We start from the raw sequence: 27,455 nt of genomic DNA on the forward strand, positions 1-27,455 counted from the left end.
CGCACCACTCTGGGCTCCACTCCCATGGGTCCCTGGCCTGGGCTCCTGCTGGAAGTCAACCCCTTCCCAAAGGCCCAGGAAGCCTCAAGGAGCATATCCCCACCTCCTGTCCACCTCTACACCCCTCCATCCCCCACCCCCGGTCATCTCTCGCCTCTCTGTGAGGCAGGTCTGGCTCTCTGGACAGCTCACCTCTTCTCCCTCCAGCAACCACGGCACACTTCCACCTAACACCCTGGAGTACTCGGGCATCCCCAGCCTGGGGGCTTCAGGAGTGGCTTTGGCCTAGCCAGTGACCAGCCTTGGCCCAGCCTGGCCCCACTTTGTGGCCAGGATCCCAGGCAGGGAGAGCCTGACATCCCACCCCCACCCCAGACTCCCTCCTACCCTATGGCTTCCCCCAGGAATTGCTCTCAAACAAATGAAATGTGGGCAATTACTGGGCTGGGGGCTGGACAGGCGGCCGTGCAGATGAAAGCGTTTCCTGGACGGTCTCTTCATTTGCATGGCATCAGAAGCTGCTCAGAAGGTGTGACTTTTCCCACAGTGAGACCCTAGTTCCTTGCACAATAAAGCCAGGCTGCTCACCCAGAATTAATTAAAGGGGGAGGGGAGGGGATGGAGCAGAGGAGGAGGCACTAAGAACTGGGGGAGCAGGAAGAGAGATGTCTAGAGCCCCTCCCCACATCCCAGGTGTCTATGCGCCAGAAGACACCTACTCTATCCAGAGCCTCTCGCCCCCATAGCAAGCCAGACAAGGTGGCACGGACAGAGCCCAGGGCATCCCCAACCTCTCTACCCCAAGGCCCTCGAACTCCTGGTCCACCTGGATGGCCTGGCACTGGAACTTGCAGCTTCAACTTCGAGAGGCCCACGTGGTTAGGAAGCCTTGGGGTGCCCTCCCCCCACCCAACGGAAGTGCCAAGGAACAGAGGCCCAGAGGGAAGAGGCTTCTGGATTGGGCCAATGACTGGACCGTGGGACCAGTCCAAGGGCACTGTCAAAGAAGGCAGCAGAAACAGCCAGAATGGGAGGCCTCAGTTATGAAGACTGGGTGAGCTCTGCCCTCAGGAGACCTGCCGCCTCTGGGCTTGGACTGTCCCTCGATGTGGCATGATGCCCATCTCACAAGTCCACACACACACACGCACACGCACACACCTCTCCGTCCACTGCAGGCCACCCCCCGTGTCCGCACCATGACCTGCTCTGCCACTGCCATGGCACGGCCTGGTCCTCCTCCTTCCACAGCTGTCTTCCCTCTCAGGCCAGTCCTCCTGACCTATGAGCTGCTGCCCGGTCCTCCAGGCCAGAGTCTGCATCCTGCTCTCCCCCCACGAATTCTCCCCTCCGGTCCGACCCAGTTCCTCTCCCCCTAGGCCCCATCTCTCCAGGGTCTGCGCTCCTCCCACGACCTGGTCCCTGGGCCCTTTGGCAGCACCTGAGCTCAGCACCTTCTGCTCTCAGCTCTCGAACCAGAATCCTCAAAAGTCAACACTTGCTCCACGTTGTGACTGTCAACACCAGTCTTGGTGGTCTCCCCTCCAACGTACCCTCCGCCTTGGGCCCTGGCAACTGCTCTTTTCTTTCGTTCTCTGGAGCCTGCTCCTCAGAAAGAGCCAGCTCTGGCATCTCCAACCTGTCTCCCACCCAGACCTAGGCACACACACAGAGGCACTTTTTAACAACTCACGGAATCCATGAACGCAGTTCTGGTCCTAGCAGAGCCATCATTTCTGCCCCAGAGGTGGCGGGGGAAGTGATGGTAGTGACTCCTGTTAAGAGCTAGGAGGTCCATGTACGAGAGCTCCCGGGACCAGCTAAGCAAGTGCCTCTTCTTGCCCCTTTCCCTGCTTCTGTCCTATCCGGAGAGCACCTCTGTGACAATGATGCGGGCGAGGGACCTAAGTCAGGCTGGAAGGAAGCTACAGTCAGAACTGGGGCCTGATTTGCCTCATCTCTCCTCTGCCAGGGCAGCTGGGGGAGGGGGTGGAAGCTGACCACTGGCAGGACTTACTCTCCGACACACATTTTTAATACCTAAGTTAAATAAATATTCCAGTCATTTAATAACAACCAACACACATCCACCCCCCCCCCCCGCCCCACTGACACCCACCCTTAAAAGACCTGCCCTAAGTCCCCACCCTCCCCTCCCTCCCCACACCTGAGGGGTGAGGTAGAGTCACTGGCCGCCTGGCCAGCTTGTCCTACAGGTGCTGGGGTTCAGGAGCACCTCCGCTGGGCTAGAAAAGCCCCCCCACTCTGGGTGCACCCCCGCCAGAATCCCAGTCTAGGCCGCTGCCCCGGGCCTTCCCGAAAGTTAAGAAGACAGACACCACAGCCAAGTGGAATACAAAAATAGAGCCTCTCTTTTGTTTAAAAAACAAAACAAAACAAAACAACAACAAAAAGCCCAACAGCAAACAATTATCAACAGCTAGCACCCGGGGCTCCCCCAGCTCCTCCCCAGCCTTCAGCAGCGCAGACCTCGCTGGAGGTTCTCTGTGCTCGCGCAAGAGGAGCCGCTCCGCGCGGCGGCGGGGAGGGGCCGGCGGCGCCTACCGGGGCTCGGGGGCCCAAGTCCTCTGGCTGCCGCGCAGGCTGCGCGTGAACGGCGGGTAGTTGAGGAACTCGAAGCGCAGGCTCTGCTCCGTGGTGTGGTGGCCTCGGGGCAGCCGCTTCATGAAGTGGACCTCGCGCTGGTGCTGCCGCGTCTTGGAGCCCTTGCGCGGCCGGCCCTTGCGGGTGAAGGCCATGTACCAGCCTTCGTACTTGGCGTTCTGCAGGGCCGTGTAGTTGTTCTCCAGCACGATCTCCGTGAAGACGCAATCCTTGCCCTTGCCGTTGCTCTGCAGGTGGGGGGTGGGGAGGGGGCAGACGTGGCGTTACTGGGCTCTGGCCGGAGCTCCCCCCCAGCAGAGGCAGAGGGCAGGCGGCCCCAGACAGCAGGTGGGCACCCCAGCAGATGGCAGGGTGGGCACGAGCTGCAGCCCCACCCCCGCCCGGGCACCCGCTCTCTAATCCCTCACAAGCCGCAGCCCACCCGGCAACTTCCTGTCCTCCTGGGCAGCAGTGACACATGGTTGTCTCCGGAGGGGCTGGGCCCCAACACAGAGGGGCAGAGAGGGGGCCCAGACCCTGCCTGCCCTGGCCTCCTGCCCACCAGTCTGGCCGAGCTGCTGGCACCAGTTTCCCCAGCTGCCCCCCCCCCTCAGCCCCTCAGGACCCCAGGGGCCCCAGGGCAGCCACCCCATGGGGGAGGGGAGACCTGCGGGGAGACTGGGAGCCCCAATCCCCAGAAGCCCAGGAAGCAGGGAACTCGAGGCTGGAGAAGAGCCGTGACTAATGGGGCCATTTCAGAGCTAGGCCGAGGGGCTGGGCCTGCGGCTTACTGAACATTCCAAATGCTGGTACCATGTAATTGGACATAATAGCAAAGCAATTTGGCGATTTGTTAAAAAGATATATGGAATTTACCAACCCCCCCGCCAGCCCCTACCCTAGCCTTCCTTCTTCCTCCTTTGCCTTTATAGCTTTTCATCTCTCAAGCAGTTTCCTTCTCTCTCACCTCCCCCCCACCCCAATCATTAGGTAACCCCAAGGTGGCCCTGGGTCTCTCTGCCCACCTTGTTGGGATCTGGCTCTGCCAGCCCAGCTACTCCCCAGGCCCTGGGGGGCCCTCCCTTCCTTCTGGGGCCTCACCTTGGCAATCAGCTTCCCCTTCTTATTCATGCAGATGTAGAGGCCTGTCTCAGCTCCTCGGACTCGAACCCGGCTGCCAAAGGTATCTGTCTCCACAATGAGCTTTGCTGTCAGGGAAGGTGGGGGGATGGTTATTGGAAGCTCCCTGACCCCCACTGTACCACATCGTCACCCCAGCTGACCCACAGACCTGTCACGTCCCCCCAGCAACTGCTCCAAGAGCAGGTACCCAAGATGTGGGCTCCGGCCCCAGCCCAGCTGCCAATATGCTGTGCAACTTTGCGAAAGATCAAGTCTCCTTTCTGGGCCCCAGGCCCCTCACTTGGATTTACATAAGGGGGTGGATAAGATCGTGGAGTACAAACGGTTCTGCAGAGAGATCTTGGGGCCATCAAACTGAAAAGACTCTCTTTTAAAACCAGATACTGACTTTTATGTCAAGGCTTCATGACTAGAGCTCCACTCTAATCAAAGATCTCGGGGGATCCTTCAAAGTCAAAATATTATGTGTCCATGCCTCACATATCACTGCAAACTTCTGGGGGTACAACAGTGACATCAGCTGGGAGGCCAAACATTAAAGCATCTCTCCTGTTTCTGGCCCCTCAGGTTCTAACTCACAGCCTTCACGACCCCCTCACCCCACCCCTGCTCTGCTGAGAAGATGACCGCTCTCCCTACACACACGGCCCATACATAGCCAGCTGCTCTCCCAGAACCTCAGACTCCAGCTGGGAGGATTCTGCTCTTCTCCACGCTTCCCAGTCACCACTGTCCCCAGCCCCAGTGTCCAGAAATCAATGACTCAAATAGTCTTTTCTCTTTCAACCTCCATCACAGCTGGGCTTCTCACCCCAGTGACCAAACACTTACTGCGGGTGAGGAGGGGAGAAAAGCAGGCATGCTTGCCTCTCCGTCTGGAAAGCCCTGAGACAGGGAGCTGAATTCTGTGCCTTCTTCCCCTGCCCCCTCCCCTTAGACAGCCAACTTGCCACAGAAGTCCTGGTCCCTGTCTGCTCTTTGCGTAACTCCTCCCTTTGAGGCTGTCCCCAAGAAGGGAATGAGGGCTGACTTAGCTGCTGGGGATAGGACAGAAGAGGCTGGGTCTCCTATCCTCTCTACTGCGGAGCCCAGAATTTTCCCTGCTTGAGAAGGCAGTTCTGGGACTCCCAGAGCTGCCTCCCAGCCTGCCCTAACAAGGCAGCACCTTTTTTGTCCTCAAAACTGAACTGACTAAAGGTCAGTGAGGCAGCCCTCATTGCCCAGCCTGTGACTACCCCACCCCTTCACATAAGCACAGAGCGGGGACCCAGTGGCCAACTCCCCAGTCTGGCTCCAAGTCAGCCAGGGAAATGCAGCTGTCACCTCCCCTCCCACCCACCTCCTCTTGGACCCAGCCGGTCTGCTCATCCCTCTCCTGATCTGCCTTCCAGAGCAAGGAGTGGCTGCTGTTAAGGGCCAGGAAGGACACTGGCTGGAGAAGGGGCAAGAGGACTCTGGCCAAATGGGGCAGACAGGGTTGGAACAATCCCTCGGTTCCTTCCTGGGACCCATAAGGAAGCAACTAGGACCTCTCTGCTATTCTCCCCCAGACTCATACTGTGCTGGCCATACACCCTAAGCCACTCTGCTCTTGGGCCCTCCAGTTCCCACCCCTGCCTGGCAGGCAGGGACCAGGGAACCTGGAAAGCTTCCTACATTTGTAAGGACAGAAGTGGGCATGAGACTTCTGATGTCTGAAGACGAGTTCACCCACGGCCAGCTTAGCCTCTTCTTCCGTCCCCAAAACCCAAGGATGCTGGACCATTGGCTCCAGTGGAGCAAACCCAGGAGGAGCTAAGCATTCGTTCCCTTTCCTTGGAAGCTGAGAGGAGAAGCAAGCAGCCAGTTCGGAGGGACAGAGGGACAAAGGGACGGCAGGCTGGCCCTGCCAGCGCAGCGGGGGAGCTCGGCCACCGGGCAGGCCGCCCCCCACCCCCACCATGGAGAGCCCCCACTCCCCTTCCTGGATGGATCTGGGGAGCTGGGGCTGCAAGTTTACAGCGGCTTTCCCGACCGGGCTTTTGGAAAGCTTAACATTTTCAAACCTATTCTTCCACCCCAGTGACAGATTTATCCCGGGAAAATTATGTCTCCTTCTCCAGCTTTGAAGGGAAGTCAGCTACGTCGATGCAGAAAAAATGCAGTGAGACATACTCGATCCCCCAAACTGGCTCGAGAAGAGGAGAAAGTATTCAGGAAATGTTAAAAAAGGTGAAAGTAAGAAGAGTTTTAATCGCTCTGCCAGACGCGGGGGTCTCTCCAGAGATTCATAGAGAACAATCTTGAACCTCTTTTTTAACATTTACAGACTTGCAACTCCTTTCAAACTCCACATCTGAAAAAAGGCTCGTTCTTTTTCTGTTTTATATCATTCTTCATTTTTCTTCTTAGCTCTTAAAATGCCTCACCTTTTTATTACATTTTAATAGAGTCTTCCCCTCTCCTTTCATGCTTGTTTAACTTGGTCATTATTTAAAGGTTTTTAAACTCACAATAATCGCTCTCTAAAAACAACACCAGCCGCCCAGAGGGCTTGCTTTTCTCTTGGTACATCCAGCACTCTAGAAATTGGCCTTGTTTCAAGGCAGGAATATTGAATGTTTTAGAAATCAATCAGTCCTCAGTCTCTCTGACCCGCAGTAGCTCCCTGGACTCACCACCCCACGGACAGCCCGGAGCCCAGCTCTGACCACCACCTGGGTTCCTGGGTCAGTGGAGTGGAGAGGGCCCCTTCCCAAGCCTAGTCCCCATGTGCCATTGGCCCTTCTGATCAAAATATTTAAAGGTTCATGGCATACCCCCTCCAAGTTGGAAGTTTTGGGGGATTTTGCTCCCTTCTCTTTCCCAACTCTCTCCTTTTGTGGGCCCTGGCGACATATCCTCTTTCAAGAGCTTCCCTTAAACCTGAGGCCCCCTCCCGCTGAACCCTCTGCCTCCACCTGCAGCTGGGGAGGGGTGTGTGAATGGGGGAGGTGGAAAGGGAGACTCCTGGATTCATTCATCTGCTGGGCAGGGAAGGGGCACCTGTGGGCCAAGTACTCCCCGAGGTCCCTTCGCTGGCCCTCTTTTCTCCAGCTGACCCCAAGATGCTTTTTTTTTTTTTTTTTTTTTTTTTGGCCTTAACTCCTTCCCTTCTGAGCTGGGGAGCCTACAAGCCTCCTGCCGGTGCAGATGGGGCTGGCAGGTCCAGTCACAGCAGGCCAGCCAGGGAAAGGGGGCGTATGTTCTACAAGCTACCTTTACCCTGCCCAGTGCCGGTCGCCTTACCGAAGGGGTCCCCGTCCTCTGCCATGGCGTTGATGCGCTTGTTGGCCAGGACCTGCACGTGCTTCCCGCTGGTGCGGCTGTAGAGCTGGTAGGTCCGGATAAGGCGGCGGCTGAGCTGATCCGTCACCAGGCTCTGCTCCCTCACATGCTGTGTAAAATTAGGTGAGGACTGAACAGTTACCTTTAGGAAATTGAAAAATACACAACACGCCATTATAATGCTACTCTGCCCAGGGGCCCAAGTGGCCCCCATCGCCCTGCTCGCCCCTCCACTGCCCCAGGCAGCCGGCAGGGGCTGGGGGATCCCCCCAACATGCCAGCTCAGGACACGACACCCCACCCAGGAAAATCGGGCAGCCTCAGCCTAACATCGACGAGCCCGGAACGATCTGGACCTACCTGTTGGGAAACACCCTGGGACTCCCGGCCAGCTCCGCACAGGGAAGCAAGCTCCCTGCCCAGCGCAGCCCCCCTCACCCCGCCCCCCCCCCCCGCCTTCCTAGAAAAGCAGGGCGCTTGTAAGTAGGGAGGCAGCGCTGCCCGACCCCTGACATTTATAAAGACAAATTTACGGAGCAAATGTTGAGAGCGCAGAGAGCCTAGGCACCTGATCTTTCGGCCAGACCCGCCACAAGTGTCCCCAGAGAGCCGCGGAAGAGTCCCTGCGGCAGTCACCGGGACTTCTGACAACGAACGCTCCCGGGCCCCAGCTCCCCCCTTACTCGGCAGCCAGGTGTGGCTGGCCCTAGAGTTCCCCCCATCCACCCCAACCTGGCTAGAATGCACCGGAGACGGCGCTGGACTCCGAAACCTTGCGTTCGAGTCTCACTGCACACTAGCTGTGTGACCTGAGGCAGGGCGCTCCCTCTCTGTTCCCTAGCTCCCTCCTCGGGGAAGTTCGGGGCTGGGTTTCTAAGGTTCCTTCCAGCCCTGCAGCGCTGGCCGCAGGCTCGGTCCAAGGGCCCCTGCCCGAACTTGCCAATCGGCGGCCCCCGCCGGCCCGCCCGGGCCCCGCCGCCGCGCAGTGCGCCTTACCTGGGCTTGGAGGCAGAGAACCAGCAAGTGCAACAGCCTGTGGGAGACAAAAGCGGGCGGGAGAGAGAGAGGGCGCGGGGTGAGCGGAGAGGGCGCGGCGGCGCGGGCCGGGCGGGGACGCGGGGGCGGCGGCCGTACTCACAGGCAGCTCAGCGCCGAGCGGGGGCTGCCCATGGCGCGCGGCCCGGGGAGCACCGAGAGCCCCGGCGGGATCACGCCGGCCCGCGGGCGGCCGCGAGGGACGAGCCGAGGGCGGCGGCGGCCGACCAAGGCTGGGGCGCGGGAGGCGGGCGGCGGTCCGGCCGCGGCTCTGCGGGTCCCGTGGAATGTCGAGCTCGCCGCGCCACGCCGTGCCGCGCCGAGTCGCTCTGCCGCCGCTGCCGGAGCCGGTGGCCGCTGGCTGCTCAGGAGCCGGAGCGGGCGGGAGGGTAACGGGCCGGCAGGGTGGGTGGGTAGGTGGGAAGGGAGGGGGAGGGGTGAGGGCGGGGGGCGCCGCACCGGGCGCGAGGGGGGAGCGCGGGGCGGGCGGCCGGAGCCCGCAGCCCCCGGCTGGGAGCTGGGGCCCGGACGCAGCCCGGGGCGGGGGCGGGGCGGACCGGGGCGGGGCGGCCGGCGGGTCTGGGATTGGGGGTCTGGGCTAGGGGAGGGGTCTGGGGACCGCGGGAGGGGCGGGGGCGGCCGGCGGGGGGCGCCTCCCCCCATCCCGGGCCTGACCCCCTCGCGCGCTCTCGGGGTCTGGACCCGTGGGGATGGGGGACGCCTCGGGCTGGGGTTTCCCGGACCGCGGGGTGCGCCGGGGTGGGAAAGTGCCGGGTCTCCACGGTGAGCCCCGTTGGCTTTACGCCTCAGTCTAGGCGGCAGGTCTCCGAGCCACCTACTGTGTGCTTCGGCCACGTGTGCCCCCTGGAAGTGGCCTCTGACGTGGGAGTGAATGGCTGTGCGCTCGGCTCTCGGGTAGTGCGTGCGTGTGCGACGGCGACCCGACCTCCCCACCAGCTTTCTGCTGAGTAACCCTTCCTGCCGGTTTCTGGTCTCTCCTGTCTCGTCCGGTCTCCAAGAAGACCCTGAGAGCGAGAAGAGTCCCCTCCCCCATTATCACCATCACCCCTGCCTCCGTCCCACATACACTAGCCTGAAGTAGCCACCTACGTGGGAGAGGAGCCCAGAGATCCCTGGAAGGACCCATAGTTGCTGCTGCTCTCCCAGAGCCGCAGGCGGAGGGGGGCAAAAATAACTTCTGTCCCCAGCTTTTCCTGGGGAAGAGACTTCGATCCAGGCCGCCTCGCCTTTCCCTCTCAAGGTCTCATTATTTGTGCACTTAGGCATTTACACACCTACTGTGTACTAGACATGGACTGGTGTTTTGTGTCAAATGTGAGGGGCTCGGTGCAGGGAGAGGGGAAACCAAAGGAGGTAGGGACTTGTCTAAGCTTCTCCCAGCCCCTCATTGCTTCCCCCAAGGGGCTTCTGGAACCCCTGAGCCATGGTGCTTCCTTAGGAGCAGCTTGGGTGGGCAGAGATGCCCTGGGACAGATACTTCTGAGGAGCAGGTGGAACCACTGATGCCCTACGCAGCTGCTGCATCCACCTATGACCTCCCCTGCCCCACTGCCCCCACCTTATGTCCTTGGGGTTGGACTGGAGGGGTTGGGGCGGTGCCAGGAAGCCATTAGGCCAGAAGCAGTACGCAGCACAGCCAAGTTCTACCTACCTCCCCTTTCTCTGTGCCCCACCTGTCCCTGTGCCCCACCTTTTCCCACTTCCCAGCCATAATAACACTGAGCAATGCATAGATAGGAAAACAGAGTACTTGTCCCAAGACCTCATCCTCCCTCAGAGAAGGAGACTCCTTGAGCCTACGTGTTACCCACCTCCAGGAGTCTGCTCACTCTGCCAGTTCTTGCACACACAGACCTCCAGACAAAGATCATGTCTTTTAGACCAGAACTTGCAGCTCATGGCACAGAGCTGGGCAAGGTTGTTCTGCAGTTGGTATTTGATGAATGAATAATGAAGAAACTGGCCGAGCATTTAGACCTCAGCTCATGAGTAGCTTCCCCAGGAAGACTTGCTTTTCTCTCCCCACTACCCGCCCCCCCCCAACAGATTATAATCACCACTATTTATTGAGCACTTGTCTTTGCTAAAGGCTGGACTGGCACTGTCTCCTCTCAACTAAGAGGTGAGCCCATTAGAAGGGAGACAGGTGAGGCGGGCTCCAGTGCCCACAGCCCAAACCAGCCCTTTTCCTTACTATGCTCTTCTGCCTTAGAGCCCTGCAGGCCACTTGCTGAATGTCTACCTCCCCAGATGCACTGCTTCAAACAGGCAGGATGCTCACCATTTTAACTTCATGCCCTGCACACAGTAGGCCCTTGAAAATGGGGGGTGTGTGTGCGCGCGTGAGCACACGCATGAATGAACAAGTGAATGGAGAGATGGAGAGCAGAGGGTGGGAAGGGCCTTCTCCCCACCAGGGACCCAGCCCTCTGAAAATAGTCTGATGAAAACAGCATGGAGCAGCACTCAGGCAGGGGACATGGCAGTCCAGCCCACCCTTAGTGTGCACAGTCTTGGGGCCACAACCAGAGTCACTCTGGGCACCTGCCCTTCTCTGGATAGAGGCCAGAGTATCTGACTCAGGATCCAACTCTGGTTCTGGAGCTCCTAGAAGGTTCTGAAGGCCTTGAGCTGAACTTCAATGATCTTAGCTCACCCTCCTCCCTCCCCCAGAGGAGATGGGCATCCTAGGACCTCAAAGTGGGAGGTCAAGGTTTTAGTACTACACTTTAACCTCTATCAAGGGGCCTCTCTACAGGAAAGAATTCCTTTGCATTTGGACAACTTTCTCCCAAACTAGAACGCTCATCAGTTTGGGAGATTCTTCGCATCTCCCCAAAAGCCTATGGCTTGGGGCCGGGGTGGGAAGGGGGGCAGATGGGGACACCCTCACATTGGGTGCCAGGTACTGCTCCATCAGCCCTTTGAGTGACAGATGCAAATATTCTGCCGGGGCCCCAGCAGGCCACTCTGTCCCTTCCTCACTCGCTTGCTCGCTTCCCGGCCAGCTCGCTCCTTCCTTTATCTTATCAAAGCCCCGTAATTACAATTGCTATTTTGTTTCCTCGAATCTGCAATCAGAGCTCCTTGGCCCTGATGAGGGAGCGCCTGTCAACCTGATCGCTGAGTGACAGCCGGGCCACCTTTCCTGGCCGCCCCCACACTCCGCAAACACAAACATACACACACACACACACACACACACACAGCCTCGCCTCCTGCAAACACAAACACACACTCCTTGCCAACACAAACAGCCCCTCTCCGCAAACACGCCCTCGCGGGGACCCAAACACACACCTTCAGCCTCTTTCCAAACGCATCCCTCGCCCCAGGCCCACCCTGGGCCCCTCAAATCCACACCAGCCGGCGCGGGCTGCCTGGATTGAAGTTTGTTCCTACTCGCGCCTCCTGCGCCCGGCGTTCAAAGCGCCGCGGACTCTCCACCGACTGTTCAAATGCAAATCGCGGAGACTGCGTTAAGCACTTCGGACCCCGCCAGGGAGTCGTCTCCCCTCGCACCCCAAATAACAAGGCTGCCCATCCTCCAGTGGTCTGCAAACCGCGGAGGTACGCCTTCATCCCTCGGCGCTCCGTGGCCAAAGTGAATTGGCAGTGCTCCTACTGTGCGCTGAGCTGGCAGAAGGGGCATTGAGGAGAGGCGGGAGCGGGGAGGGAGAAAAAACAATCCCCAACTCTGTCCGCGGGGCGCCCTTTTGGGCCAGGAAACTCCTGGAAGAAGGGGAAGGTGTGGATTGGGTCCCCACTGCGGGCAGGAGCGTGCTAGGCGCCGGCCTGGGCTGCAGGGAGACCCACGCAGGAAACAGTCAAGGCTTACAATCAGCGCTCACTAGCTTCGCAGGGGGTAAATATCGGGACAGGGCCACGCGCAGGGGGTAGAGGGGTTGACTGGGGAGGCTTCCCCCAGAGATGACTTCTCTGCGCTCAGCCAGTCTCCTGAGTCTCCAACCAAGCACATGCTGAGGACTCTGGAGGTTATAGGCGAGAGGAGGAAGGGAAGGGCTCTAACAGGACCTCTTCTAGCGAATCAAAGAACGAGTGAAGTCAGCCTCAGTGACTTACTCCTCGCTTTCTGCCTAAACTTAGGCGGCCCAGACCACTCACCTAGCCCCCTGCGAGGCGGCGTGGGGAGCCGCACGGCCACAGGTGGTTTCAACCTCGCCCACCAGAGGGCGCCAGCTGCATTCCCCCTCCCTCACGACCACAGAAAGGTGAATGGTCTCGAGCCTGACTTCCCCCACCACGCTACCCTGGTTCCTGATGGAAGCACCTCAGTCATCCTGGAGAGGAGAAAGGGGCCTACGACCCTGACCACTGCAACCCAGAGAGAAATCATCTTCTTTTATCCTTAACTTGAAGAAAAAGGGAGGTTAGAGCTTGAACCTCAGCTTCTCACCAGGAGGGGTGGGGAAACCTACTCCAAGGATGTGTTGAAGCAGGGATGCTTTTCCGTGTTGTGGGACACTCTCTCCCAAGTTTACCTTACCTGCCCCAATACCAGCCCCTTCGGGTTATCTAGAGATCCCTCCCACTTGTTCACTCATTTGCCCAGCAGCCAGTGTGGGAGGGAGTGGGCCTGGCCCCACCATCCCACCAGGCACTGTACTCTGTCCATCCTCAGCACGTCTGGCCCCAGGCTGTCTCAGGAGTTAACCTTTTGTTTGTTTGTTTGTTTGTTTGTGGGACATTGAAATACTGCCCCCCTCCCACATCAACACAGCTGCTGAACTGCTGACCTCAGAGTTGGTCACATACACACTAATGCTCACACCAGGTACTTCCCGTTCTCTTCCTGGCATAGCAGCACCCACACCCCAGAACACCTGATTACAGGCACCAGAGATTCCCCACACCAGGCGGTGTGCTGGGGGTCAGGAACCCCTTAGCCCAGGAGGTTGAATCCCAGGGGACCCTCTCTGCCCCCATATGCCAGGCCACCCGGATTCTGGTTTCCCTGTCACCCAATCTGGCCAGTCCCCTCCATCTGGCCCCTGGAATCAGGTTTCTAAGGGCCCAGACCAGCTCAGAGACAGCCTGCAAGACTGGAAGGAGGAGCAAAGACTAGCCTCTGCCTTTCCCCTCACAGGCCCTCTCAGGGCCTGAGCCCCCTCATGGGGCTAGGGATGCACATTCCTTGGACTGCTTAAGCCCCTTTATCTGCCCCCTGCCCATCAGCCTGAGTGCTGACAGAGGCCCAGGCCCCTTGTTTGGATGCTGATAACCTCCTGGGATGGCCCTCCCCCACCTGTAGGGACTGAGAATGGGCATGGTGTTGGGAGGTCCTCTTTTAGTAAGGCAGTTGGGGCCCAGGCCTTGCCTGGCCGCTGGGGTCCTAGGGATAGCAGGATCCCACATTTCCTCACCCTCCCCAGGCCCAGGGCCACCCTCGGTGCTGCCACAGTGCCACCTGGTGGCCCCTAGGGGAATGCCAACCCAGCAGGTAAAGAAGCCACACAAATGAGTTGCAAAAAAACCTCCACATCACTTTATTACAGCCTTTATCCAAAAATGTAAAAAGTATTAAAAATGTGTAGTCCTGAGCTTCAGATGCTGACCTCCAATCTCACAGGCAAGTGGGGAGAGAGGGTCAGGAGAGAAGTTCAGAGTTCCTCCCACTCCTGGAGAAAAGGGAAGCCCCAGATATGGCATAAGATTAGAGAAACACCAGGGCCCTTATGAAGAATAGGACCACCCTCTCTCCAAGCACCGGCCCAAGACCCCACCCACCCACCCATCCATCCCTCCTCTTCAACGGAGAAGACACATTTAAATTTCTTGAAACTTGTACAGGAACATAGTGCATGGCACACGTAGCAGGCAGCTAGCTGACCTGAGGGAGAGCAAACAAGGGGTCAGCATCAAGGCCGTGTTCACGTGCTCCTCCTGCCCGATCCCAGACCTTGCTGGACACCCCTCTCCCCACTCACCAAGGCTAGGGCCTGCCCCTCTGCTTCTTGGCAGGTAGGATGGGGCACAACTCAGCTTCCTCCTCCTCACTCCCTTCTTCACTCTCTTCTTCCTCAGAAACGTCATTGCTTATAGTAACTGGTGGATACATAAGCAGTAAAAGAGGAGGAGGTTAAAGCCAGACCCCCTTCATACCACATGTCATTTATTCATGCCCTGTGGTGCCAGGGATCCTGATCTCCCAGAGCTTATGGTCTAGGTGGGAAGAACCTCAGATACTAAATGAGAGATGACAAAGAGCCAAAGAAGACCACATTGGTGCAGGTGGAGAAGCTGAGACAGGTTTCACGCAGGAGGGAGGCTTAAGTAGGACAAAAAGTGGAGGATACATCACACATAGTCTGTATGGAAGCTCCACTAGGAGATAAGGATAGGATGGGGCAGGAGTGTAGAGGGCGGCGGTGGGAAGAGAAACTCGATGGCAGAACCCACTAGACAAAGGAGAAGACTCTCACCAATCTGGTGCCTCCCAGTGATGCGCACAGGGCCAGAACCTGACTTCAGGCGGAAGGTTACAGGTGGCTGGAGCTGGAAGTCATCCAAACTGAGCTGGAAGAAAGACAAGGATGAAGGCCTGGCCCATCCCATCTTGTGTCCTTGGGTCCTCAATTCCTAACAACCACCACTATCACTACCACCACCACCACCACCAGCACCGCCACCACCACCTCAACATATGCCTGAGAACTCACCATGGGTTGGCAGGACAACTTGAGATTGGCCACAGGGACTGCAATCTCCTGATGGTCATGATTCCTGGCCACGACTTCTACCACATTACACTCATCTTTGGCCCCCTCGGTGAGGCAGAGCTGGAAGAGTACACAGAACCCTGGGGTCTCCCCAAGCAAGGACTGACACCACAATCCTTGTGGAGGCATCGACCCTATAATTTGCCCCACCCCAGTGGTCCCTGATCACTCAGCCAGGAAAGCTGCCCATGTGGGAGTTAGGCAGAGGAGGGAACTCCCAGTAAAGGGATTGGGGGGGGGGGGCTGTTGGAGGCCCCCCGAGTTGCCTGCTCAGGTCCAGCGATTCACCACCACCACCTTTCCCCGCGCCTCACCATGGTCAACGCCAGCACATGCTCCGATTCATCCTCTTCCTCTACCTTGAAGGTGAAAGAGCGGGTGTGGCCGGAGAGCTCACAGCCTGGAAGAGGGAACAGTGTGAACGTGCCTGAGTGTGCGTGGGGGGCGTTCCACCACACCTCTGTCACGTGCAGCCATGGTGCGACCGGCCATTTACGCACCCACTTCTCAGGAACACCAGGGGCGCTCTGTCCTGGGCTCCGCCCGGCACATCTGGGACAGCGGTCGCGCCACCCCCTCCCGCTTGGTCTGCCGTGCACGGGGGCCCCTCCGCCTCAACCCACGTCGTGTACTCATCTGCATTCCTGTTCTGCCCCTGACCGCCCTAGCACCACCCTCATCCCCTCCTTTCCTCAATACCGAAGAAAAAACTGTCCATAGTGACCGGAGCCGGGACCCGCAGACCCCCGACCCCCCCGGCCCGGGCTCGGCTCTCCTGACTCAGGAACGCTAAAGCGGCGGCGGCGCCGGCGGCCATGCTGCTAGGGCCGTCTGGAAGCTCCGCCCCCGACACGTCTAAAGCGAGGGACTCGCAGCGTGTTCCGGCCCCGCCCATTAAAGGAGCCGCTGGCACTTGAGAAAGGAGGGACGAGGCGCGACCGGACCTAGGGCTTTCTCCCCCGGGGGCCGGAGGCCTCTGGTCAAACCTGTGTGTCGGGACTGCATGGAAGGGCCAGAGAAGCATGGATTTCTTAATGTTAATGTCCTTCCGCACTTCCAGGACCACGGCTCTCTGAGGGCGGCTCCTGCCTCCATTTTCTCTAGCTCCTCGCACCCTCTTCTGTCTCCACTCCCCCAATCCAGGGCAAGTTTTCGTCAAGGGGAGAATAGATACAAAAACGGAAACCTTTCCAACTCTCCTAGTAAAGGCGAGTTTCAAGGCAGCGTTTTCCTCATAAAAGCAAAGGAAATACGCTACTTGCCTTGCCTTTCCTCCAAGAGAGCCGAGGCTCCTGAAGGAAGACTTTTTGCCCATGGGTTTATTTTCTACTGGAACCATGGAACCACTCGGTCCTCTTTCCAATATGCGTCTATGCTTCCTGCTCTTAACGACCAGAGAAGTTCACTATCTAGAAGGCTTCTCTTTATTGAGCTTACTATGCTGGCTGGAGGCTGGCGCTTGCTAGGAAAGGATGTTAGCTTCAATGTGCAGCTAGCGGCTACTTCTGGCAAACGTACTTTGAAGCTTATAATTGCAGCCCGAACACCCTTCCACCTTAAGAGTAGTATGTCCCATAATTTGGGCAACTCCCCCACCCCCACCTCTCACCTTTTGGCCAATCAGGCAAAGTGTGTTCCTTATCCTACTAGATGGGAGGGAACGCATTCAAACTGGCGGCCCTAACTCCCACCCAGGATATAACTGTGGGAGGAGGGTGGCTTGGCCAAGAACTAGTCTTCCTTTTTTACCTTGCCATGAAGAAAATCTGGAAGGAAGTCTTTTATTGGAGATAGGAATAGGAAGGTGCATCCCCCAACGTGAACGGCTATGGAAGATGCTTGTGAGACATGAAAGGCATGAGAAAAGGTACAGAGCAGAAACAGGAAGTAGGTTTACACAGTACACCACCACACACATTTCACTTCAAGTTTTATTTTGCCTCTTGCATGGTCTTCAGATAGTTTTACAGTTCGTTTTCTACAGGAACTGAGCTGTGATCTGAACAATGAAATGTCATTCCAACCTTAATAAATATTCATAACCATAGAAGAGAGCATAGCACTTTACCATCCTAGAATGATGAAGGTACAGGCCTGGACATCTGTTTCATGGTTAGCATCTGTGACCAGACCAGCCAGAATGATTATTATAAGCCAAGATAAAACCACAAGCAAACTTGCTAAAAATCCTGATTCCATAGATTGACACTGAAATCCTCCAAATAAATGCTAGAATTGTCCACTAGAGTACAAAATGTACTTAAAGAGAAAACCAAGTGACCTTAAACTGTTTTAAACAGCATCTTGTAGAGCTCTTCCCTTCCCCCTTAGCCTTCTTAGGTCTTCTATCAGTTAAAGGTTTCTACCCTGAAAATAAAGAGGCCTCCTTCCTCCTCTCCATTCATCTTACCAACTCAGTGCCCACTCACAGGCCCTGGTTGAAAGTCACTAGGTACCATTAGGCACAATGCTTTAAGATTCAAAGCCCAAACTGATGGAATTTCTTCCTGAAGGAAAATGCCTTTTCCTTGCCCCTCCCACCTCAGCTCAAAGTAAAACAGCTGATAACAAAACTGCAGGGAAGCAAGGTAACAAAATACTGTTAGGAATCCATGATGAAAAAAATGAATCCTGCAGAGATTACCTGTTAACCTCATGCTCAGAACCCCTAAAAACACCAAATCTAAATTAAAATACATGGAGCTTTCAGAATCTGGTTAAAGGAAAAAGAAAAGGGTAACCTTAAGTCATTGGTTAAAGTGTGCTCATTTTTTTAAAAAAATTAGATACAAACATGCAATTAAAGACTCTGATTTAATAAAACCAGTTGTAACAGATCTTGAAATTAAAGGACAACTGATCTCCGGGCAAATGGGACCAGTAAGTCCCTGAACCCTACTTGATGTCAAAACTAACATTTCACATGCTGACCTGCATTGAGGTTAATTTCCAGAAGTGACTGCACTTTGCAAGACTGAGTCCCATGAAATTAGACTCTCATACCCAAAGTGGTCATGGCCTAGCCCTAGGTGGGAGGCACTTTAAAAACAATAAAACTTCTTTAAAAAAAAAAAAAAAAAGACAAAAGTAAAGAAAATCCATCTTCCACTGATTTACATTATTCAAAGTGCCATCCTGAACCACATACCCTTTCATTTTCAAAAGGAAAAAAATTACAAAAACAGTGAACACAAAGGATACTCAGGTTACAGCTAGTTTATATACAAAAAAATTTACAAGTCTGCCATTTTTAGGCTTTTGCCACAAACAAATGCACATTTGTCCCTACAAAGCACAACATGCCTGAACCAATGGTCACTACAAGAGACAACTGGCCATGGCTTTACAAAGAGCAGAAAAACTGCCCCAAATTAAAATCATTTACTCAGCTTAAACTATGCCACAACCATCCCACTTGGAATCTCTACCCTGAAGCCTCTGAAACCCACTAAATCTTTCTCATCTCTGCCATGTCTCCGAAGAATGAAAGACACTTTTCATCCAATAAATCAAGGAGGATGACAAATGATTCTAATTACTCTTAGGTGAGAAATGCAACCACGCTGGATGCAGAACACAGTGCTGACTACATTTATTGAAGACCCCCTCCCTATAAGCCCATGTAAGAGGTCTTGGCACCTAACACAAGACCCACAAAGGAGGCCCACATCTGTTTCAGACAGGATTTGCATCAATACAACCTTCCAACCAGTGAGTAATCTCAAAGTGTGATGGGTGAGTTTTATATAGTCTTCGTTTCCAATCCCAATTGGCTGATTAATTTTGCCATTCCAGAGGCTGAACTGTATGAAGACCCAAACCACCACCAACCAAGTGAAGTTCAGAGACTTTCCGACAGTTCATAGTGCCAACAAATTTCACAGGCTCCGACCAAGTATAACCACATCCTTTGGAAATCCTTCCATTTTTGCAATTTCAAAACAGCCTAACTTGCTGTAAAATTCCAGAATTCTTTTATCATCTGGTCTCACTTCACAGAAAGCCCCCCGGGAGCCTAGAAATAAAACAAATATTCAAAATGTAAATGTCAACTGGAATTATGGATAGGAGTTGTCATGAATCTTTAATATATTTCAAATAGGTGACAGTAGGAGCTTATCTATACCAGTCCCTAAATTTCATACCACAATTTTTAAAATTCATATGAATATTCAATGAATATTAGTATTCATCAATACTGAATACTGCAGCGGCAACTATCTTAAATGACAGATATGTTAACTAGCTTGAATGTGGTAATTACAATGTATTTCAAATCATCAAACTGTACACCTTAAACATATACAGTTCTTAATTCTCAAAAATACCTCCATTAAAAAAATCCAGTGAAGCCATTTGCAACTACGTGGATGGAACTGGAGGATATTATGCTAAGTGAAATTAGCCAGTCAGAGAAAGACAAAAACCATATGACTTCACTCATTATGAGGACTTTAAGAGACAAAACAGATGAACATAAGGGAAGGGAAACAAAAATAATATAAAAACAGGGAGGGGGACAAAACAAAAGAGACTCATAAATATGGAGAACAAACTTAGGGAAACTGGAGGTGTTGTGGGAGGGGGGATGGGCTAAATGGGTATCTACTCCTGAAATCATTGTTTCACTATATGCTACCTAATTTGGATGTAAATTTTAAAAAATAAAAAAATTAAATTAAAAAAAAAATAATAAGTATTATAATAAATAATAAAATAATAAAAATAAAAATAAAATATTACTGGCAAATAAAAAAAAATTCAGTGAAACTCTTCCCCAGAAAATCTTTTGGGGAAGAGGATGTAAGAAACCTCAATGCAAAAAATACCTCTGTTTAATGTTTTAATACAAAGTACCTTTGAAGAGCCCACAGGGCAAAGGCCATTCCAGTTTATGTCACAAGCCAATAGAACCAGAATATGTTGTACATTCTAAGACATACCTCCTATACCTGCATGATTCAGTTCTAAGCACAACACTAAGAATTATACTATCTTCAAAGAGTTGTTTAAATTATTCCACAAGAGGGATACCACTGACTCAAATGATACAAAGATTAACAGTTAAGTGCACTCCCAAGTAACAACAACCCTCTAAAGAGGTCTCAAACAAGCTGCCCATTTTTGTATTGTCCAAGGGCTAAAAATAGTTTTTTACATTTTTTAAAGGCTGTGTAAAAAAAAAAAAAAAAAAAAAAAGAGTATGTAGGAGCAACTGGTTGGCTCACGACGTACAGCATGCGACTCTTGATCTTAGGGTCCTTAGTTTAAGCCCCACAATGGGCATAGAGCTTAACTTAAAAAAAATAAATTAGGAGCACCTGGGTGACTCAGTCAGTTGAGCATCTGGCTCTTGATCTGGGCTCAGGTCATGATCTGTTTCTGAGTTCAAGCCCTGAGTCAAGCTCTGTACTGACAACACAGACACTGCTTTGGATTCTCTCTCCCTCTCTCTCTGCCCCACCCCCATGCTTACACTCTCCCTCTAAATAAATAAACATTAAAAAAAATTAGTGTATGGTGGGGGGCACCTGGGTGGCTCAGTCAGCTGAGTGTCTGACTTCGGCTCAGGTCACGATCTCACAGTTCGTGGGTTCGAGCCCCGCATGGGGGTCTGTGCTGATACCTCAGAGCCTGGAGCCTGCTTTGGATTCTGTGTCTCACACCGCCCCCCCCCCCCGCACCCCTCCCCCCCTCACTCTCTCTAAGAAATGAACATTAAAAATTTTTTTCAAAAAAAATTAATGTATGGAACTTAATTTAAAAAAGAATATGTAATTAAAATCTGTATGTGGCCACTGGAGTATATTTATTACCTAGACATTTACAGAAAAAATTTTCATACCACGAATATAAAGCAAAATTATTTCTGTAGGCTTAGTTTAGAGAACACTCAAAACAATTTGTCAACTTGGGGCACCTGCGTGGCTTAGTCCGTGAAGCGTCCAACTCTATTTCAGCTCAGGTGATAATCTCAGTTTTTGACATACAGCCCCAGGTCGGCCTCCACACTGAGAGTACGGAGCCTGCTTGGGATCCTCTGTCTCTGTCTCTCTCTCTCCCCCTAACCCGCTCACTTGTATGCTCTCTCAAAATAAACTTTTAAAAAAAGGCAACTCTGCATTCTTTTTTTTTTTTTTTTTTTTTTAAAGTAGGCTTCATACCCAGCGTGGAGCCCAGCACTGGGCTTGAATTCACAATCCTAAGATCAAGACCTGAGCTGAGATCAAGAGTTGGACGCTTAACTGACAGAGCCACCCAGGAGCCCATCAACTGTGTATTCCTAAATGAAGCTTCTTTTGAGGGTTCATTTAATTTCCAATTATCACAGTGAGTCTCCTGGCAAAATAAATTTAACCTCATGTATTCACTTCTCATTTAAATGGGGCTCAAAATAAGCATTCATAATATAAAAGATCAACATTTTCCAATGATTAATATACATGCAATTCTTATACCACTATTCAGAAGCCAAACCATACACGGTGGGGAAGGGAATGCGAGTTCACTGTAATTCATTTCTTTCTATCCTGTCTCCACCTAGCCCAAACACCAGCAACTACACAAATATGTACTCACCATTAGCCTTCAGTGAAGACAGGAGGCAAGCCATCATGCTTTTGGCTACACTCGGGTCAGTTACTTTTTTATGAATATCCATCTTTATCAGAGAAGGGAAGTTGGCAAGGAAAGTTTCTGGCAACACTTCCTGCTCTTCATGGAAACTCAACATTATTTTCTGTAAAAATTTGAAAGAATCTCTTGATTTTCAGTAACTCATTATACATCTATATCCCAACTACAGAAACCAGCAATAGGAAAAGGAAAGCAACATTCAGTAACTCTTCCAGTCATTATGTACTTATCACATAAAGAATTAATTAGCTTATAATTCTAAGCTGAAGCATTTTCACTTTTAAAACCATTTGTCTGAATGTAATGTGGTATTCTGAATTCGATCCTGGAACAGAAAAGGACATTAATGGAAAAACAAGTAAATAAAGTGTGGAGTTTATAGTACTGCACCAAAGCTGGTTTCTTAAGACTTGGACAAATGTAAAAAACGGGTGAGGGGTAATAGAGGAATTTTGTATTATCTTTGTTAAATCTAAAAATATTCAAAATTTAAAAAAAAAATTTAAGTTTGTATTGCTTACACAAAAATGTGAATGTAAAAGAGGTTACAGTAGACCCACTGGTCATTCTTTGTATGTTCCTATGCTGAAAAATGTAATTGTCAAATATAAAACAATAATGCATCAACAGGTCAATCACCAGCACACTGTAGTTAATATCTATGTAATTACAAGTAAGTGAGGCTACTCCACATCAGCCTCTTATTACACAGTCATCTGGCTAGAGAAGAAGGTAAAAAAATAGGAATAAACTCTAGAGAGAATATAAGTAAACTGGTATGGGAGAGAGAAGAATTTCAGAAAAGGCTAAAAGGAACAACATGGAAGAAAAAAGCCATGTCACAAATGAAAGAGTCCAAATATATCTCTAAAAGTATTTATTGGGCATAAACATTATCAAGAAGGAACTGTTTTTTTAAATGCATATGCTAAAATAAAATGCATATGCTGATGCATAGATTAAAATAATCATAAATTATATACAAAAAATTCACTGAAGTTGGGACAAGGCAGACATATGACAAGAAGTACTCCTATCTGCAAATAGACTCTCAGGGCAGCTCACCTCTATTATTTTTTTTATTACAATGAGAAATACATTACTGAGAAGGCAAGTGAGCTCCCTACAACCAAGCAAATGAAAGATTTTAATTAACTTGCCCTGAGTACCCAAAGAAGAGACCATTTAAGTTTGGTACTTCACAACAGGGTAGGAAAAAAAAAAAAAAGGTTCTTTAGTTGTCTATATTCTGTTTTTACTTGAGAAGTGTTGTAACAATGTTTCCAAATAAAAAAAAAACTCCTAATGCTGAGGAAACAATGGAATATGTCACACTTAAGAGTAAGTAATGGGGTGCCTGGGTAGTTCATGGTTAAACGTCCAACTTTGGCTCAGGTCAAGATCTCACAGCTCGTTGAGTTCAAGCCTGCACTGGGCTTTGTGCTGACAGCTCAGAGGCTGGAGCTTGCTTCAGATTCTGTGTCTCCCTCTCTCTCTGCCCCTCCCCTGCTCACACTCTCTCTCTCCTTCAAAAATAAACAAACATCAAAAAAAAAAAAAAAGAAAAAGAGTAACTAATAAAAGGGGTGCCTGGGTGGCATAGTCAGTTAAGCATTTGACTCGATCTCGGCTCAGGTCATGATCTCACAGTTCGGGAGTTCGAGCCTCACACAGGGCTCTGCGGATAGCACAGAACCTGCTTGGGATTCTGTCTCTCCTTCCCTCTGCCCCGCTCCCACTTGTGCTGTCTCTCAAAATAAATAAAACTGAAAAATTAAAAAAAAAAAAAGTAAGAATTCTTTTCTGTAGAGAATTTAGAAAGCAATGACATTTTTTTGACAGCATGAGAGAGCACGCACATACAAAACTGGAGGAGGAACAGAGGGATAGAGAGAATCTTAAGCAGGCTCCATACTCAGTGTGGAGCCTGACAAGGGGCTGGATCCCATGACTTTGGGACCATGACCTGAGCTGAAATCAAGAGCTGGACACTCAAATGACTGAGCCACCCAAGCGCCTATTGAAAGTACTGAAATTTTAAGATATCTCTGCTTACTTTACCTTAGTAAGTACTTTAAAACTACTGTAGTATAATTCTAAACCTGCTATTACCTCAGCCTCGGAGAGTTCTTTGTCACCATTTGGCTTGGTATACTTCTCCTGCATGAAGGGAATCCAGGAAATTTTACATTTTTTAATGAAGGGGGTCACATCTACAGTGCCCAAGGCATAACCACATATGCCATCTTCGTCTTCTAGGACAAAACAGTAATCCAGGCTAAGGGAAAGCAGCCCTCCTACTAACCTGCTCAGAAGAAAAGAGGGTAGAATGAGTTTTTAACCCCAAATTTTAGACTTCAGTGACGTTAAGGCCTTAACGTACTTGAATGGCAACCTACAGAAACTACATTCGGTGTAGGAAAAAACCCAAAAAATACACACATGTAAATATTCACATTTAATTGTAACTAAAGTGGAATTTCTAGAAAACTTTATTTCTAGTCATCACCTCCCCTTAACCTGATAAACGTGGCTATGAAATGTTACTCCCAAATCCAACAAATCCAAACACTTCATCACATACTTGTCTCCAATAAGGTCAGGCTGACTTTGAAAAGGTAAACCCACTCCATCGTCATACATTTCTCTGCAAATCTTGTACACGGAAGCCTGAAAATATAATCTAGTTAAGCAACACATCAAGAAAAATCGCAACAGAAATTAACAATAGGACTCAGTGAGTCAGACTGGGCTTCTAGGACAGAGTAACAAAATGCCTGGCCTGTCATAAATATCCCCTCTGCTTTAATATTTATTCATTGAATCATACTTGTAAAATCAGTAGAAAACAGCACGGTATAGTAAACACAGAGAATTGTTTCAAAGGAGATGGTTTTAGGCAGTTAAGAAGTAGATTCAAAATGCTGCAAACTATGCTGCTGAGCCTCTCAGTTTTGTATACATCCAAAAATTTTTAAACGTGTTAATGGTCTTTAAACAGGCTTGCTGTTTCCTGTAGCTGACTGTCAACAGCCGGTAGATACTTCACAACTGGGAATTATAAAATACTAATATATTAGAGAAAATCAGCCAAGGACCATACCACTTGGACACACCCTAATACCTTTCAGCTGATTTTCATAAAAGAGGACTTAAGGGACTTAGCTCAAAATGTTTGAGTCTAACCTCCTTATTAGATTCTCCCTTAAATATTAACCCTCACTTGTTCAATGTTTCAGTTAACTTTCTCCACCTAAAGCTCCTATTTGAAAGTACCGAACAGATTCTCTTAACAAGGGAGTTCAAAGGAAACTTGTGAGCACCATAACAATATACCAAGTTGGTAGGTAGACAATTACCTCATCTTTAGGAAAATATGGTCTGATAGTATAAACTTTGGAGGTAGGAGTCAGTGGGGGTGGTTGAAAAAAGAGATCATTTGCCCCATCAATTGGCAGCAAACGCTGTGGGAAGAAACAAAAGGAGATGGATTAGTGTCGGGAAGAGATCCATTTCTTTAAATGGGTGTGCACTGCAGATTACCAACTTAACATTAACTGGCTACTGCAGGCAGACCTAAAGAAGAGGGGTGTACTATGCTTTACTAAAATAAACACCTCTTTGCTGGGGGAAGGGGGTGCTTCTGAATAGAAATTACCCAAACGGAGTTACATAGCTTTAGTGGCATATTAATGGGGATTTAAACTTATAGTAAAAAAATAAATAAAAAATAAAAAATCTATTCCAGTATCACAAATCTACTTTTTTTAAACCAATCTCATATAGACCATCTCTGTACTAAAAGATGGCAGAACAGAATGTCAGGAGGAGAGGTTTGGTCTGAAGAGGGTTATCTGTCCAGGAGACGCTTTATCCCCAAAGCAATGCGCTTCAGTTTGCTGTGCGCAGCAGAGCACCTGTTGGGGGGAGAAAAGTAGAGCACCTGAAAAGTCCATGAACAAATTCCAATCCAAAAAAGTTTCTTATTTTGTTCAAATTTTCATTAACAGACTGTTCTTTCAAATACAAGTTTTATTTGTAAAATAATCGGGAAAGTATCCAAAAGCCCTTTCACCATTCACTTGCATAATTATTCATCCTTTTTGCTCATGGAGTTTCCACTGGCAGACAAGCATGCGCGCATTGTGCATTGCGGGCGCAGATTAAAATGGTGTGCGACCTGCAAAGAAACAATGTGAAGTGTATACCTAGAGCCGCTGCGCTTCGCAGGCGCGGGGGGAATTGGCAGCATCTCCTTCAGAAATTACTGTGAAAGAGGAGGAAAATTTGATTTAAAATCCAGCTATGTAACTAAATTGAATTTGGGACTAGAAAGCCTTCGGCAGACCAATCCTTCCAGCCATCTGATGCGCAACATAAGGTTTCTCATAAAACAAAGAAAATGTCAATTCAGTTGTGAATTCATATTGATACCTGGAACTCTCCTGCTAGACCACCTCTAAAGGCCCAGGGTTCTTGGTCTCCAATTAAGAACTGTGCTGAAGAATGACTACGACACCCTGTTGAGATCAGATCCAAGCGGAGAACGTTACGAGAAAGGGGATTTCCTGGGGTCTCAAACGTCCAACAAACTAACAAACACTTTGTGGAAATAACTCTCTAACAATAATAATCCAGGGTTTCAGGACAAGGCTGTGATAATAGTTTTTTTAAATTTGTGATAGAATTTCAACACTGATGTTTTTTCCTTTGATTCATGAATAATCACTTTAAGAGTTCTACTCTTTAATTATTGGAAGAAAAGTCAGTCTCAAGTTTGTCTGGGTCAAATTTGTAATATTCCCTAGATACAGCTATAAAAATCAAGCCAGCTGTTTGCTCTGTAGTAAAATCACAGTAATTATGAAAGTGAAATGAATGAGACAGATAATGAGACATTTTATTATCACAGCCCATGAAGGAATTAAACCTGTCTGAAGTCACATTTTACATTATGAGGAAGGGTACAGGAAGGGAAAAAGGGGAAGGGGAGGATTAATCTTGTCAGAAAACTAAGGTCAACAGAATAAACAAAAGAAATTGTTCGGTAAGTTGACATCAAAACACAATGAAAACTTTATTTTTTCTAACAAGGACGATCCAATTTAGACTTGGCTAATAGTAACGGTAGTCGGACAAATTCTGAGCACTAAGGAGTCGACTGATGCTCCTAATTTATCCACAGCTAAGACATACTTTTCTTAAAAGTATGGTAGTATCTGGCTCCTCTGATTGACGATTATAATTTTTGCAGTGCACTGAACACAGGCAATGAGTAACAGGGTTTGAGGTCCAGAAGTCAGCATTAAGATCACCACGTAACCAACTTCAGAGGCAATAAAGGAAGCTAACAAGAAATAGTTAAAAGCAAATATTTGGAGGCCAAATCAAAATCACCTGCCTAGTCTTCTGACAAGATAAAGCAGCGCAATATAGTTCTTTTCCATTGGAAGACAGCATTCTACCTCCTGTTCAAGTTAACAGTCTCATCAGTACAATATATAGTGTGCTAGTCAGACAGTCCCAAAGCAAACCAATTTTTTTGTTCACAATTCAGGCCCATTAAGAGATTATATCCAAGTTTGTCATTTTTTAGGGGTAGGGGTATTTTAAGAAAACATACATAATATGTAGATTTGTAAAATAAATATGAAATAGGGTCAAAATTTAGGCTAAGAGAACCTGCCCCATTCCATAGCTCAGTGTAAATTTACACTGCAGGAAAAAACTATACTCTCAAACTTTAAGATCAGCCAATTTCCCCTACCCCCCACTTTGAGACTACAACATAACTAGCACTTCCAACTATTACAATAAAAAGCTGCATGTACGAAGAGCTGTATAAATGAAAACATGGTTAATGCCTCAGTCGCTGCGCAAACGTGACTTCAGTTCATGCCTACTGCCCTTAAAACTGAGCTACCTCACAGATAGACCTTTCAATTTAAACTAATTAATCATGACGCGCTG

General features: G+C 50.3%; 3 protein-coding genes and 1 long non-coding RNA gene across 9 annotated transcripts in view; 1 reads left to right on the plus strand and 3 right to left on the minus strand.

The window, feature by feature from the left end:
* Positions 1–2,427: 2,427 nt before the first annotated feature.
* Positions 2,428–8,223, minus strand: FGF8 (fibroblast growth factor 8). 2 transcript variants are annotated; one of them, XM_042960548.1, is made up of 6 exons: positions 8,192–8,223; positions 8,050–8,086; positions 7,414–7,509; positions 7,015–7,195; positions 3,706–3,812; positions 2,428–2,852 (listed from the first exon to the last, which is right to left on the minus strand). In XM_042960548.1, the coding sequence occupies exons 1-6, from the start codon at positions 8,221–8,223 to the stop codon at positions 2,562–2,564; spliced, it is 744 nt and encodes a 247-aa protein (XP_042816482.1). In that variant the 3' UTR covers positions 2,428–2,561. The 2 variants fall into 2 exon arrangements, with proteins under 2 accessions (XP_042816482.1, XP_042816481.1); XM_042960547.1 differs by having other exon boundaries at positions 7,414–7,486; positions 8,015–8,086.
* LOC122231853 lies at positions 2,647–6,172 on the plus strand. 2 transcript variants are annotated; one of them, XR_006209114.1, is made up of 3 exons: positions 2,647–2,952; positions 3,740–3,787; positions 5,850–6,172. It is a non-coding gene; the product is annotated as an uncharacterized LOC122231853 (long non-coding RNA). The 2 variants fall into 2 exon arrangements; XR_006209115.1 differs by having other exon boundaries at positions 2,647–2,858; positions 5,810–6,172.
* A 5,643-nt stretch (positions 8,224–13,866) lies between the features above and the next one.
* NPM3 (nucleophosmin/nucleoplasmin 3) lies at positions 13,867–15,717 on the minus strand. The gene is made up of 6 exons (XM_007080188.3): positions 15,549–15,717; positions 15,164–15,249; positions 14,790–14,909; positions 14,553–14,646; positions 14,058–14,175; positions 13,867–13,960 (listed from the first exon to the last, which is right to left on the minus strand). The coding sequence occupies exons 1-5, from the start codon at positions 15,664–15,666 to the stop codon at positions 14,063–14,065; spliced, it is 531 nt and encodes a 176-aa protein (XP_007080250.2). The 5' UTR covers positions 15,667–15,717; the 3' UTR covers positions 13,867–13,960; positions 14,058–14,062.
* A 1,045-nt stretch (positions 15,718–16,762) lies between these two features.
* Positions 16,763–27,455, minus strand: part of OGA (O-GlcNAcase) — a 30,045-nt gene continuing 19,352 nt past the window's right edge. For all 4 annotated transcript variants that reach the window (XM_042959863.1, XM_042959860.1, XM_042959862.1 and 1 more), the window contains 6 exons: positions 25,920–26,005; positions 24,845–24,949; positions 24,070–24,155; positions 23,598–23,790; positions 21,429–21,588; positions 16,763–18,864 (listed from right to left, as the gene is read on the minus strand). In XM_042959863.1, the coding sequence (XP_042815797.1) occupies positions 18,728–18,864; positions 21,429–21,588; positions 23,598–23,790; positions 24,070–24,155; positions 24,845–24,949; positions 25,920–26,005 (767 nt within the window). In that variant the 3' untranslated portion in view covers positions 16,763–18,727. The remainder of the gene's footprint in view (positions 18,865–21,428; positions 21,589–23,597; positions 23,791–24,069; positions 24,156–24,844; positions 24,950–25,919; positions 26,006–27,455) is intronic.

Source organism: Panthera tigris, chromosome D2 (assembly GCF_018350195.1).
Source record: "Panthera tigris isolate Pti1 chromosome D2, P.tigris_Pti1_mat1.1, whole genome shotgun sequence".
Taxonomy (NCBI): domain Eukaryota; kingdom Metazoa; phylum Chordata; class Mammalia; order Carnivora; family Felidae; genus Panthera; species Panthera tigris.